General features: G+C 35.1%; 2 protein-coding genes across 2 annotated transcripts; both read right to left on the reverse strand.

Annotated features, from left to right (window-relative positions):
* Positions 1-441: 441 nt before the first annotated feature.
* Positions 442-4,400, reverse strand: LOC132603061 (wall-associated receptor kinase-like 10). The gene is made up of 4 exons (XM_060315931.1): positions 3,333-4,400; positions 2,556-2,684; positions 1,822-2,216; positions 442-1,462 (listed from the first exon to the last, which is right to left on the reverse strand). The coding sequence occupies exons 1-4, from the start codon at positions 4,243-4,245 to the stop codon at positions 617-619; spliced, it is 2,283 nt and encodes a 760-aa protein (XP_060171914.1). The 5' UTR covers positions 4,246-4,400; the 3' UTR covers positions 442-616.
* Positions 4,401-8,359: 3,959 nt separating this feature from the next.
* LOC132603062 (wall-associated receptor kinase-like 8) lies at positions 8,360-12,109 on the reverse strand. Its single transcript, XM_060315932.1, has 4 exons — positions 11,031-12,109; positions 10,426-10,560; positions 9,693-10,087; positions 8,360-9,352 (listed from the first exon to the last, which is right to left on the reverse strand). The coding sequence occupies exons 1-4, from the start codon at positions 11,944-11,946 to the stop codon at positions 8,504-8,506; spliced, it is 2,295 nt and encodes a 764-aa protein (XP_060171915.1). The 5' UTR covers positions 11,947-12,109; the 3' UTR covers positions 8,360-8,503.
* Between the last annotated feature and the right edge of the window lie 675 nt (positions 12,110-12,784).

The following is a 12,784-nucleotide window of genomic DNA, read 5'->3' on the forward strand; positions in this document are numbered from 1 at the left end:
ATGCTAAGATTTGGTAGAAGAAAGTATAAAAGAGAGAGAGCAGTCCATTGGATTACAGCCCCTTGGGAGTGGTATGGGGCTATGGTTACAACTCAACACGTCTTTGATTTTGATTCTCAGCCTTCCAAAAAATTGGGGAAAAGAACATAAAATAATGGCACAAAAATGAATCTGACCGAATGAAAAGGACATATATTTGTTTTTGGAAGTGACGTTTCGGTTGGAAGTGACTATGAAGAAAATTTCTAATATAAGAATATTTCATAGATCATAAATTTGTCCATTAGTGCACTTCTTGCTAAACATACATTAACTTATGGAAAAGTTTATCACTGACTCTTGCAAATTGAATTGAATGAATTGGATTTGTATTTCATTTGCCAAGAAAAAGCCGAACTGGAAAAGGTATCTAGTTGGTCTGGTTTTGATTTTCAAGAAAACTGAATCAAACCGGCCATGAACACCGCTAAATAAAGGATAAAAGAATTTCCATCATATGTACAACAACTTAGATATTAATGCAAACATGCTAAATCCATTTGAGTCTGTGTCCGTACGTGCAATTACTTCAACATTACAAGAGAAAACTTGAAGTTACAAAAGTTACAAAAATTCCTTATTGCAATTCATTTTGAGACACTGAGTTCTGATTATCTTCTTCTGTACAATCAGAAGTATAACTATATGAACTTTCACTTTTTGGAGAAATGTTATCTTGAGAACGCTCAGGATGAGGCATATCTTGCCTCAGTTTTCCTAGTTGGTCAAGTTCAACTGCTACCTCCTTCATGCTTGGCCTTTTCCTCGCATTAAAATTTAAGCATCTCTTGGCAAGCTTGGCCACAACAAGAATCACATGTTCATCCGCAACTTCTTTTACAATTTCAGTGTCTACGATCTCAAATATGCGATTTTGTTTCAATAATAATGTGAAACGTATGGCCAAACCTGGATCTTCTATTTCGCTTGAAGAGACAGCCCTTTGACTTGTTAGAAGCTCAGCAAGAATTACACCGAAGGCATAGACATCACATTTGTCGGTAAGTTGACCTGATCGGAAGTATTCTGGAGCTATGTAACCAAATGTACCTCCTACTAGTGTTGTTAAATGAGTCTTGTCGACAGACAAAAATCTCGAAAGTCCAAAATCAGAAACCACTGCTCTAAAATTATCATCTAGTAATATGTTGTTTGATTTTATATCTCTGTGAAGAATGGGAGTAGAAGCAGATGAGTGCATGTAAGAAAGCGCCCCTGCTACTTCTGCAGCAATTCGCAAGCGATGATCCCACGATAATATTATTTCTTGGCGCGAATGAATCTGAACATCCAACTCAGACTTTGAGTGAGTGGGGTTAGAACTGTGACTAAGGTTTCCGTGAATATGGGATGACAAGGTTCCATTCGAGATGTACTCATAAACTAATAATGGGACTTGAGTTTCTAAGCAACAGCCAAGTACCTGTTGACAATAGTAAACTTAAATGTTAAAGTTATGATTAAAGTGCTAGGTTCATTTATATCTTGAGTTATCTTCAGTGCTTAAAGTGAGTGACTATTGAGTTATCCTAAATTGTTCATTAATTATGATTGTGAATAGGAGCAAGAGTTGATGTAGTAGCACTGTGTGCGCGTGTTGTGTAAGTCTAGTGTGTTATTTTGTAAGAGTATATGAATTTTCTAATATTGTTAGTGCGTTTACGTTCACCTCCCTCTTCCATCCTGTTTATGCATTACAGGTTTTTTAATCTTTGAATTATGTTGTTCTCTTTCTCCATTTTTAATAATATGGTAGCAGGAGCGTTGAAATATCAACAGTACCTTGACAATGTGTCTCTGATTTATTTGGGAGAGAATGAGTATCTCATTTATAAACTGTTCAATTTGATCTTCATTCACTGCATTGGATTTCTTCACAGCTACAATGCTTCCATCTGATAACATTCCTTTATAGACAGTCCCAAGCCCTCCTTTACCAAGAATTCGAATTTCATTGAAGTTGTCTGTTGCTTTCTCCAGCTCCTCTTTCAAAAAGTGCTTCAACAAAGAGTCACTAGTACTTTCTCCATTTAAGGGAATACGTTGTCGTAAAAGCAATCCACCATTCCTCTTGAAAAACTTTTGTTTAGCTTTCTTTTCTTCCCTCTTCCCGAGCCACTTGCGTAGCCAAAGACAAACTGCTACCAGGATTACCAAAGTAAATGCTGCTACAAGACCTGCTTGTGAGCAAACCACTATCTTTATAAACATACATAAATCCATATTTAGTATCTAAGGGAAATTTCTGGAAATGCAAAGGACGCACTGAACTGGTGCTCCTCCTACTTTCCCTACGTCTCCAGGCCCCTTTGTAATTTGCAAACATAAATTATGTTGAGTTTCTAATTAGAATGAATGTCATAAAGATTTTAGTTAGGTCATAACATGAAAAGGATCATAAATCTATGACAGTTCAAAGGAGTAATTTGTCTCAAATAAAAAGTTATAGAAAACATAAATTACTTTAACAAAGAAAAAAGAGGGGAAAAGAGATAAAGAAGAGAGTTATACGATACCCAAGCAGATTTGTATAAGGGGCATGTGTTTCACATTATTTGGCTCACAAAGGAAACTGCCAGGAGTATTAACACAGCGAGTTTTGTTGGAACAACGCTTCCATTTTGGACTTGCACACTCGTTGATGTCTGTGGAAATTAACAAGGAATCATCCATAAAAACAGAGATAAGTAACTGAGAAAACCAGACATATTACATGCTGAAATAAGTTAAAATACATTGTTAGTGTAAGATATTGAGCCCGTTTGGATTGACTTATTTTAAGTGTTTTTAAGCCAAAACAGTTTTTAAGCCAAAAGCCAAAAGCTACAATACCTAACTTATGGCTTATGCTTAAAATTCACTTAATATAAGTCCATCCAAACGGGCTCATTGTTATATTTTTTCTCCCTCTGTTTTACCCCACATTGTGGGATTTCATTGGATATGTTATTGTTGTTTTATTTTGTTTGTCTTAGTTTGAATTTGCACGAAGTTAAAAAATATAACGAATACATTTGGATCTTGTGGTATTAAACTAAAGGTGTCTATAACATACCAAATGTACCTTTTAAATCTTATGGTCTTAAATATTTCATGTCATTCCTATAAGGGTGTGCTATTAAGTGTAATATATGAGAATATCGGAATTAAAAACTTACTAAATATAAAAAAATGATGTTGTTTTTGAAATAGAATAAAAATGAAAGTAAGATATGAAAGTTAAAATGGAGGGAGTAATATAGATAAGTTAAATCCCAAAAACATAAAAGAGAAATGGACAGGGGAATTAGTACCTTGGCATCCGTGAGGGAGGTAAGGGTTGCCTTGATAACCAGCAGAGCAATTGCATCGGTATCCCTCACCAGGTCTAGTAGTGTCATCGACGCACCTACTGTTATTTCTACACGCATAATATTTTGGCCTTCTCATGGCTTTGTCGCAACTAACATTGCCAATTACCCAGTCAAACGCTACCCTTGCTTCATAATAATCATCTTCTTTGCATTTACCAAATAATTGAGTGAAGTTAGACTCAGAAAAGCCCTTTTCCAAAATTAAGACATAGCTGCAATTGTTAGATGCCCACGATGTTTTCTCCGTGTTCATTGTTTGTATAGACACATTCAACCGTCCTGGTATTTTCGAAAATGCAGACTGACAACAACCGTTACTCCCAGTGCAATAAGATAATGAAGCTGAAGAAGATGAAAAGTTATTGGTGAGGTTGCTGCAGAAAGAAGAACATCCACTTACAATGTATCCACTGCTAGTGTCTAAATCTTTGACACCAGCATAAACGTCACACCCAATGGCTACTAGAATGTTCTTCTTTGAAAGACTGATATACTCGGTGCTGGTTTGCCAAGCATCACCGTAAATGTTCTTTCCAGATGATTTGTTGTAGGGGGTAGGCCTAAAAGGAATAACAACCGATACGGAGTCCACTGATATGCTTCGCAATTTACGACCACCAATAAAAGCAGTGTTGTTAGTGCAGCTCACTTCGAATTTTTCATTGAAGTAACACCCTTTTCCTATTCCAAATGGATAAGGAATGGTTATGTTGCCGCATCTCTCTGGGCAGCCAGGTTTTGATGAAGATAATATTGCTGATGATGACCATATTCTTGTAGCTGAAACTTGTGGCGTTTCTTTAAAAAGCAGCCCAATAAGAAGAACAAAAAATGACCAGATGGGAATCTGCATCTTCGTGTATACTGGTATGTACTGCTGCTTAATTCTTTGGTCGAATCGTATCTTATAATGGCACAATTTCTGCAAACATTTACTTTGAAATAGAAGCTGCTAAGGGTGAAATAGAAACTGCTAAGGCTTCCCCACTTATCCACACACGGAAAAGAAATAACTTTACAGGTGGCATCCATAAATTAAAACTTATTATTGTAATTTTGAAATGTCTTGGTCCAGCATCCATTTCATTGGATTGGATATATGTGGATATTTTTTCTTCACTTTTCTTTTTCCTTCTTTTTTGTGTTTTGTTTGGTTTTGGTTCTTAATTTATGGATGGCTGTTTCTGTTATTTGGAATCTCTATCTCAATAGAAAGTGATACTCATGTATTGTCTTTTTTTTCCTCTTACCATGTGAATGAAAAAGGTTCTTTGAACATATCTTTTTACGGCTCACTTATGCTTTAAATCATTTCTAAATTTTAGGTTTGGTATGATTATAATACAAGAAGAGAAAGAAGAAAGATGGGCAGCCAGTTTTGACAACAGAAAGAAGATCATATGATAAAATTTCCATTTTGCTGCAAATTTTGTGCGATCAGTTAACTTTGATTTGCATTTTTGATTCATCATTGTCGGATTGAGCTGAACTTTTTACTGAGAGTTTCTAACATCCTTTTCTTATTTTGAATAGTGAAGATCATGATTTTAGCTGTAAATTTTGAGTCGCGAAATTCTTACTTGTTCTGTTGCTGTTAGTACTACTGTTTCTCCTTGTCTGATATATATTAGAGAACATTTTATTCTCTTTTCATAGAGTGGAGCTATTTGATGGACCGAAGATCATGTGGTTTTTACTCGTCGTGTTGAAAACGTTATATAATTGCCTTTGTCATAATTATTTTGTATGGATATAACAAAACAAGTTAATGAATAAATGTTGAGTCCACAGATTTTTTGCAATTTGACTTTCTGATGGTATATGTTTGAATTGCCTTTTTCAAAACGAAATGAATGTCATGATTAGAATCTGGTATTATTAGTTTTGATTGGTTGGATATTCAGTCATGAAGTAGGAGCACAATTTTCATGGTGGCAGTCACTTTCTTCTCCTTCCTTCAATTTTTTAACTCTCTAAAGTTGTCTTCATGCGATATATAGATTACAGGTTCGAGTCCTAGAATAAGCAACTGATACCTAGGCTGCCTTTATTACATCCCTTGACGTGCGGCCTTTCCTCGGAATCTGGTAAATGAGGGATGCTTCGTGCACTTGGTTGCCCCTTTAAATTCCAGTTATGAAGTACTGAAACTGCTAATAAGCAGTTGATGTGTTGGTTAAAAAAGTGTTGGTAAGCTGTGCTTTTGTTAGAATGACTGAAATACCCTTAAAACTTTTGCAAAATAAATTTAAAAATATCCTTATAGAAAAAAGGACGGCGTGAAGAGCAAGTTAGGAATTTTATTTTGGGAAAGATATTTTGAGAGTTTAAAAAACTGTTAGGGATAAAATACTCCTTTCATCCCAGTTTATGTGACACTCTTTCTTTTTCGATTTGTCCAAAAAAGAATGACACCTTTGTCTAGATAAGATTAAACTGACTTAACCTGTTTATATATATACTAGTTTCGGCACGTGCGTTGCACGTGTATCCGGTGGCGGAGCCAGAATTATCACTAAGGGGTGTTAAAATATAAAGAAGTAAATTCACGAAGAAGCCCAGGAGTGTCAATATGTAATATATATACATAAAAATAAAAAATTTCCTAGCTACACAATATAATTTTCGGACGAAGGGGTGTCGATTGACATCCTCAACTACATGTGGCTCCGCCAAGTGTATCCCGATTCGTCTAATACAAAATTTTGAATTTTCCAAAGGGAAAAGTCAGTTAGAATGAAATTTCCAATTTATATTGGTTGTTTGTTAATCTACTTTTCTTACCTTTTCTATTTGGTTTTGTTTTACCTTTGATTCTTTCTCATGTTGTCCTCCTTAATTATGTAAGTTCCTCCCGGTCAATTTTGAGATGTTGAAAAATCTGTCTTTCTTTCCTTGATTAACATTATTATTATTATTGTAACATCAAATATACGTAAGGATCACAAATATTGTGACTTGTCCGAAGAATTAAAGGAGAGCGAATTAATGGAGAAAAGGCTAATAGACAAAACTTAGGCAAAGAGCATACTATGAAAAAACTTCATTAGCTCAATCTTGAAAAACATACCAGAAACTTAACTATAATTTTCAACTTTTCTAAATGCATGAAATAATACCAAATTATCTTCATCTACTACTCGTTTTAATCGAGTACTGCTTAGAAATCTAACTTTCACCAATATTCCAAACTTCATTGTCTTCCTTGTCGTCATAAGCACGATCTTCTATATTTCATTTGCACAGGTTTCTCATCCTTATTTTCTTGTTTCCTGTTCAGGCATGTGTCCTTTAAGATGTATATTTCTGAGCTTTATTCTCATGGTAGGTGGTACTACCAAAAAAGGATCGGGGAGAGAAATTATGTAAAGGTTTATAATAAATACCTAAGCGAAAGTTGGAGAATTCCATTGCTATTATTTATAATACACCGTGGCCTAAATTTATATTCACAAGACCTTTGGCCTTTCAAATTCCTTCAGAAATGCAACTGTAAATTACAGCCTGATTTATTGACTACAATTTTGTATTTTTGTTTTTAAATTATTCACTTGTAGGTATATCAGTTTTTGTTGGATTTAACTTGTGCTTAAAGGGTTAAAAAGTGATTGAAGTTTTTGATGGATATTATTTGTTGGTTTCTTTGACAGATGAATTAATTCATGTTATGATGAGTAACGTTTCTTTCATTATAATTGCTATATCACTACACTTACAAAACTTACAATTTTGAATATATGTCAAGGAATAAATGCTCAAAAGTACATAGCCACCTCCGGAAGCCCAAAGGCCGTCTGAATGGATCAAGATTTGTGTTTTTCTAACTTAAGTTTTTTCATTATTATTAAAATGTATTTTTAATTTTGATTTACTATAGGAACAAAATAATAATCCAACTTTAAAGGGAGGAACTTTCCACTTTTAGTATAATAATAATATATATATGATTACAAGAGAATCCCCGTGCGACGAGCTCGACCCAGAAAATTCGTAGGCAGGGGTTTTCAAACTTGAAATCTCCATTATGAAAGTTTCATGCTCAACCAACTAAGCCTTCCTTGCGGATGATTTAACCTGTTTATAAGGTTAGCCAAACACCCTATTATTCTTCTTTAGATCTATAATCATTATATGTATTCCAACAACTTCACTATCACTCGGAGCAAAGCTCGCAGCAGTTTTTTTTTTTTTTTTGACACCTCCCACCAGCACAGGTACATTGATTATTGAGCCACACCCTTGGGTGCACTAGCAATAGAAATTTAAAGTTATCTTCATGATATATATAGTCATGGGCTGGAGCCATGGAATCAAGCAACTGATACTTTGAACCCATCGAGCTGCAGCTTTCCCCGGGAACCTGTGTAAATGTGGATTATTCGTGCATAGGACTGGCTCTTTAAATTCCAGGTATGAAATTACTTCACACTTGTCTCTGTAATTTCATTTCAAAGTCTGAAATTGTGATTCTTATATGTAGATTGAATTTGTGTTAGATTGGTTCTTTCTGAAATCTTTGTGTCGGGGGATGATTTTGTTGTTTCTTGCTGATGAGAGTGCCCAATTTTGGGCAGGAAAAATGGTTGCCCGTAAGATTTTGTTTAAGCATCTGAATGTAAGATTTTGTTTAAGCGTCTGAATGAATTCTTCAGCTTTGTGAAGGATATTTCATGACATGTTCATTCAAGATAGTAAGTTAGCTTAATGAAAGTACTATGGGGAAAATTTTCTCAAATAAGAATATTTCATAGATCAAGAATTCGTCCATTAGTGCAATTCTTGATAAACAATCATTAACTTATGGAAAGGTTTATCCACAAATATATATGGAATCGAATGAATTGAATTGTATTTCATTTGCCACGAAAAAAAACGAAGCGGAAAAGGTATATAGTTGGTCTGGTTTTGATGAAAACCGAGTTAAACCCCCATGAACACCTATAATAAAGGATAACAAAAGAAAATAATTAGGAAAAGTTTCATCATATTAGCAACAACTTAATATTAATGCAAACATGCTAAATCTTCATTTGATTATGTGTCCATACGTGCAATTACTTCAACATTACAAGAGATAAAACTTGACGTTATGGAAGTTACAAACTTTCCTTTCAGTCATAATGCATTTCATTGTGAGACGCTGAGTTCTGATTGTCTGCTTCTGTACAATCAGAAGTATAACTATGTGAACTTTCACTTTTTGGAGAACTGTTATCTTGTAAACACTCAGCATGAGACATATCTTGCTGCATTTTTCCTAATCGATCAAGTTCAGCTGCCACCTCCTTCATGCATGGCCTTTTCCTTGCATTAAATTTTAAGCATCTCTTGGCAAGTTTGGCCACAGAAAGAATCACATGTTCATCTTCAACTTCTTTTACAATTTCAGGGTCTACAATCTCAAATATACTATTTTGTTTCAATGACATTGTGAAACGTATGACCAAACTTGGATCTTCTGGTTTGTTTGAAGTGACAACTCTTTGACTTGTTAGAAGCTCAGCAAGAATTACACCGAAGGCATAGACATCACATTTATCTGTAAGTTGACCTGACCGGAAGTACTCTGGATCTATGTAACCAAATGTACCCCCTACTAGTGTTGTTAAATGAGTCTTGTCAACAGACAAAAATCTCGAAATTCCAAAATCAGAAACTACTGCTCTAAAATTATCGTCTAGTAATATGTTGCTTGATTTGATATCTCTGTGAAGAATGGGAATAGAAGCACATGAATGCATGTAAGAAAGTGCCCCTGCTATTTCTTTAGCAATTTGCAAGCGATGATCCCACGATAATATTGTTGCTGGGTGCGAAAGAGTCTGAACATCCAACTCAGGCTTTGGGATAGTAGGGTTATAGTGACTGAGATTTCCATGAATATGGGATGACAAGGTTCCATTCGAGATGTACTCATAAACTAATAATGGGACTTGAGTTTCTAAGCAACAGCCAAGTACCTGTTTAAAACAGTAAATTATAATGTTAAAAAATGTGATAAAGGATGTATTCAGTACGAAGGAAAATGTTTTCTTGACAAATGTTTTCCTGGAAAATAACTGGGTTATATTTACCTCCCTCTTCCATCCTCTTTATGCAACACAACGTGCCCAGTGTGATCCTATAAATGAGGTCTAGAGAGATGGGTGTGTACCCAGACCCTACCCCTACCTTTTTGGGTAAAGAGGTTGTTTCCATCCTCTTTATGCATTATAAATTATTTATCTTTGAATTGTGTTATTCTCTTCTTCCATTTATACTAACATTGTAGCAAGAGCCTAGTTTAAATATCAACAGTACCTTGACAATGTGTCTGTGATTTATTTGGGAGAGTATGAGTATCTCATTTATAAACTGTTCAATTTGATCTTCATCGACTGCATTGGACTTCTTCACAGCTACAATGCTTCCATCTGATAACATTCCTTTGTAGACGGTCCCAAGCCCTCCTTTACCAAGAATTCGAATTTCATTGAAATTATCTGTTGATTTCTCCAATTCCTCTTTCGAAAAGAGCTTTGACAAAGAGCCACCGCTACTTTCTCCATTTACGGAAATACGTTGTTGCAAAAGTAATCCACCGTTCCTCTTGAAAAACTTTTGTTTAACTTTCTTTTCTTCCCTCTTCCGGAGCCATTTGCGTAGCCAAAGATAAAATGCTACCAAGACTATAAAAGTAATTGCTGCTACAATACCTGCTTGTGAGCGATCAAATTTTATGTAAACAAACATTAATCCATCTTTAGAATTTAAGAGGAAGTGCTGTAAAACTGGTGCTCGTCCTATTTTCCCTACTTTTCCAAGACCTTTTGTAATTTTAAAGCTTATATTACGTTGAGCTTCTAATTTTCTAAAGAGCAGTTAGCTAGAATAAATGTTATAATGTTTTTAGTTAGGTCATAACATGAAAAGGATCATGGATCTTTTTGACAGTTCAAAGAGTGAGTTTTCTTAATAAAAAGTTATACAAAGCTAATTTACGTAACAAAGAAGAAAGAGGGGAAAAAAGACACAGAAGAGAGTTATACAATACCCAAGGAGAGTTGCATAGCTAGCATGGAGTGAGTTTTCACATTGTTTTGCTCACAAAGGAAACTGCCTGGAGTATTAACACAGCGTGTATTGTTGGGACAACGCTTCCCTTTTGGATTTGCACATTCATCGATGTCTGTGGAAATTAACAAGGAGTCATCCATAGAAACAGAGATAAGTAACCTGGAAAATAAGACATATCACATGCTAAAACAAGTTAAACTACATTAGTGTAATATATTGTTATATTTTTTCTCCCTCTATTTTATTTTGTATGTCTTAGTTTGACTTTGCACAAAATATAAGAATATAACAAATACTTTTGCATCTTGTGGTATTAAACCAAAGATGCCTATAGCTACCAACAGTACCCTTTGAATCTTGTGGTCTTAAATATTACACGTCATTCTTATAAGGGGGTGTTATAAAGCGTAACATATGAGAATATAGGAATTAAAAAACTTACTAAATATAAAAGCATGAAGTTATTTTTGCAATAGACTAAAAAATGAAAGTAAGATATGAAAGTTAAAATGGAGTCATGGAGGGAATAATAAACAAAAATCCCAAAAACAAAAAGAGTTAAATGGACAGGGAAATTAGTACCATGGCATCCATGAGGGAGGTAAGGGTTGCCTTGATAACCAGAAGAGCAAGTGCATCGGTATCCCCCAGCAGGTCTAGTAGTGTCATCGACACACCTACTGTTATTTCTACACGCATAATATTTTGGCCTTCTAATGGCTTTGTCGCAACTAACATTGCCAATTACCCAGTCTACCGCTACCCTTCCTACATAATAATCATCTTCTTTGCATTTACCAAGTAATTGAGGGAAGTTAGACTCAGAAAAGCCCTTTTCCACAATTATGAGATAGGTGCAATTGGTTGATGCCCACGTTGTTTTCTCCGTGTTCATTGTTTGAATAGACACATTCAACCGTCCTGGTATTTTCGAAAATGCAGACTGACAACAACCGTTACTCCCAGTGCAATAAGATGATGAAGCTGAAGAAGATGAAAAGTTATTGGTGAGGTTGCTGCAGAAAGAAGCACATCCACCTACAGTATTGCCTCCACTACTAGCGTCTAAATCTTTGACACCAGCATAAACGTCACACCCAATGGCTACTAGAATGTTCTTCTTGGAAAAACTGAAATACTCGGTGCTGATTGACCGAGCATCACCGTTAATGTTCTTTCCAGATGATTTGTTGTAGGGCTTAGGACTAAAAGGAACAACAACCGTGATGGAGTCCATTGATATGTTTCGCAATTCAATATTATCACTAGAAGCAGTGTTGTTAATGCAGCTCACTTCAAAGTATTTATTGAAGTAACACCCTTTTCCTATTCCAAATGGATAAGGAATGGTTAAGTTGCCGCATCTTACTGGGCAGCCAGGCTTTGATGTAGATAATATTGCTGATGATGACCATATTCTTTTAGCTGAAACTTGTGGCGTTTCTTTAGAAAACAGCCCAATAAGAAGAACAAAAAATGACCAGATGGGAATCTGCATCTTCGTGTATACTGGTATGTAGTACTGCCTAATTCTTTGGTAATGGCACAATTTCTGCAAGCATTTACTTTGAAATAGAAGCTGCTAAGGCTTCCCCAATTATCCACACACGGAAAAGAAATAACTGTACAGGTGGCATCCATAAATTAAAACTTATAATTGTAATTTTGAAATGTCTTGGTCCAGCATCTCTTTGATGGGATTGGATATATGTGGATATTTCTTCTTCACTTTTCTTTTTCCTTTCTTTTTTGTGTTTTGTTTGGTTTTGGTTGTTAATATATGGGATGGCTGTTTCTGTTATTTGGAATCTGTTGGAAGTTGGGTATGGGTCATGGGTCGCTCCATGCTGGCCGACCCGACCCGTTATAAAAGAGAACGGATTAAAAAAAAAAAAATAGCTATAGTGCACACTAACATTTGGCCGGACTATTTATAACGCATCCAACCTGTATCTATTTATAGTATGTTTTATTAGGCATTAAAATGTCACCCCTAGTATTTTAAAGTCAGGTGCCCCCACGCGCCACATGGCAGCCTCAAAGTAAATCAACCCATCCCCCAATTTTAAACCTTTTCTTTATTTTCTTACATCTTTCTCTTTCTTCTTCATCAAAACAATGTAACATACAAAAATAATAACAATAGAAAAAAGATGCAATAGGTTCTTTCGTTGGATTCTTTCATCGTTCAATTATTCGGAATATACGAAAGATTTGGAATCATATCCATTTAATTACACACAATTATTTTCAAATCTGAATACCATACCCATTTTATTTTCAGAACAAATTAATGGTGAACTTGTAGTTCGCCATTGTTGACCAACAAAAAGAAC

Source organism: Lycium barbarum, chromosome 7 (genome assembly GCF_019175385.1).
Source record: "Lycium barbarum isolate Lr01 chromosome 7, ASM1917538v2, whole genome shotgun sequence".
Lineage (NCBI taxonomy): Eukaryota > Viridiplantae > Streptophyta > Magnoliopsida > Solanales > Solanaceae > Lycium > Lycium barbarum.

What these genes read in the sequence shown, in the direction of transcription:
- LOC132603061 (XM_060315931.1), bottom strand. Translation starts at nt 4,245, where the DNA reads ATGCAGATTCCCATCTGGTCATTTTTTGTTCTTCTTATTGGGCTGCTT. An exon ending in CCTTATACAAATCTGCTTGG is followed by an intron (nt 2,217 to 2,555) that starts GTATCGTATAAC and finishes GCTCACAAGCAG; the next exon opens with GTCTTGTAGCAGCATTTACT. An exon ending in ATCAGAGACACATTGTCAAG is followed by an intron (nt 1,463 to 1,821) that starts GTACTGTTGATA and finishes TATTGTCAACAG; the next exon opens with GTACTTGGCTGTTGCTTAGA.
- LOC132603062 (XM_060315932.1), bottom strand. Translation starts at nt 11,946, where the DNA reads ATGCAGATTCCCATCTGGTCATTTTTTGTTCTTCTTATTGGGCTGTTT. An exon ending in AGCTATGCAACTCTCCTTGG is followed by an intron (nt 10,088 to 10,425) that starts GTATTGTATAAC and finishes GCTCACAAGCAG; the next exon opens with GTATTGTAGCAGCAATTACT. An exon ending in ATCACAGACACATTGTCAAG is followed by an intron (nt 9,353 to 9,692) that starts GTACTGTTGATA and finishes TGTTTTAAACAG; the next exon opens with GTACTTGGCTGTTGCTTAGA.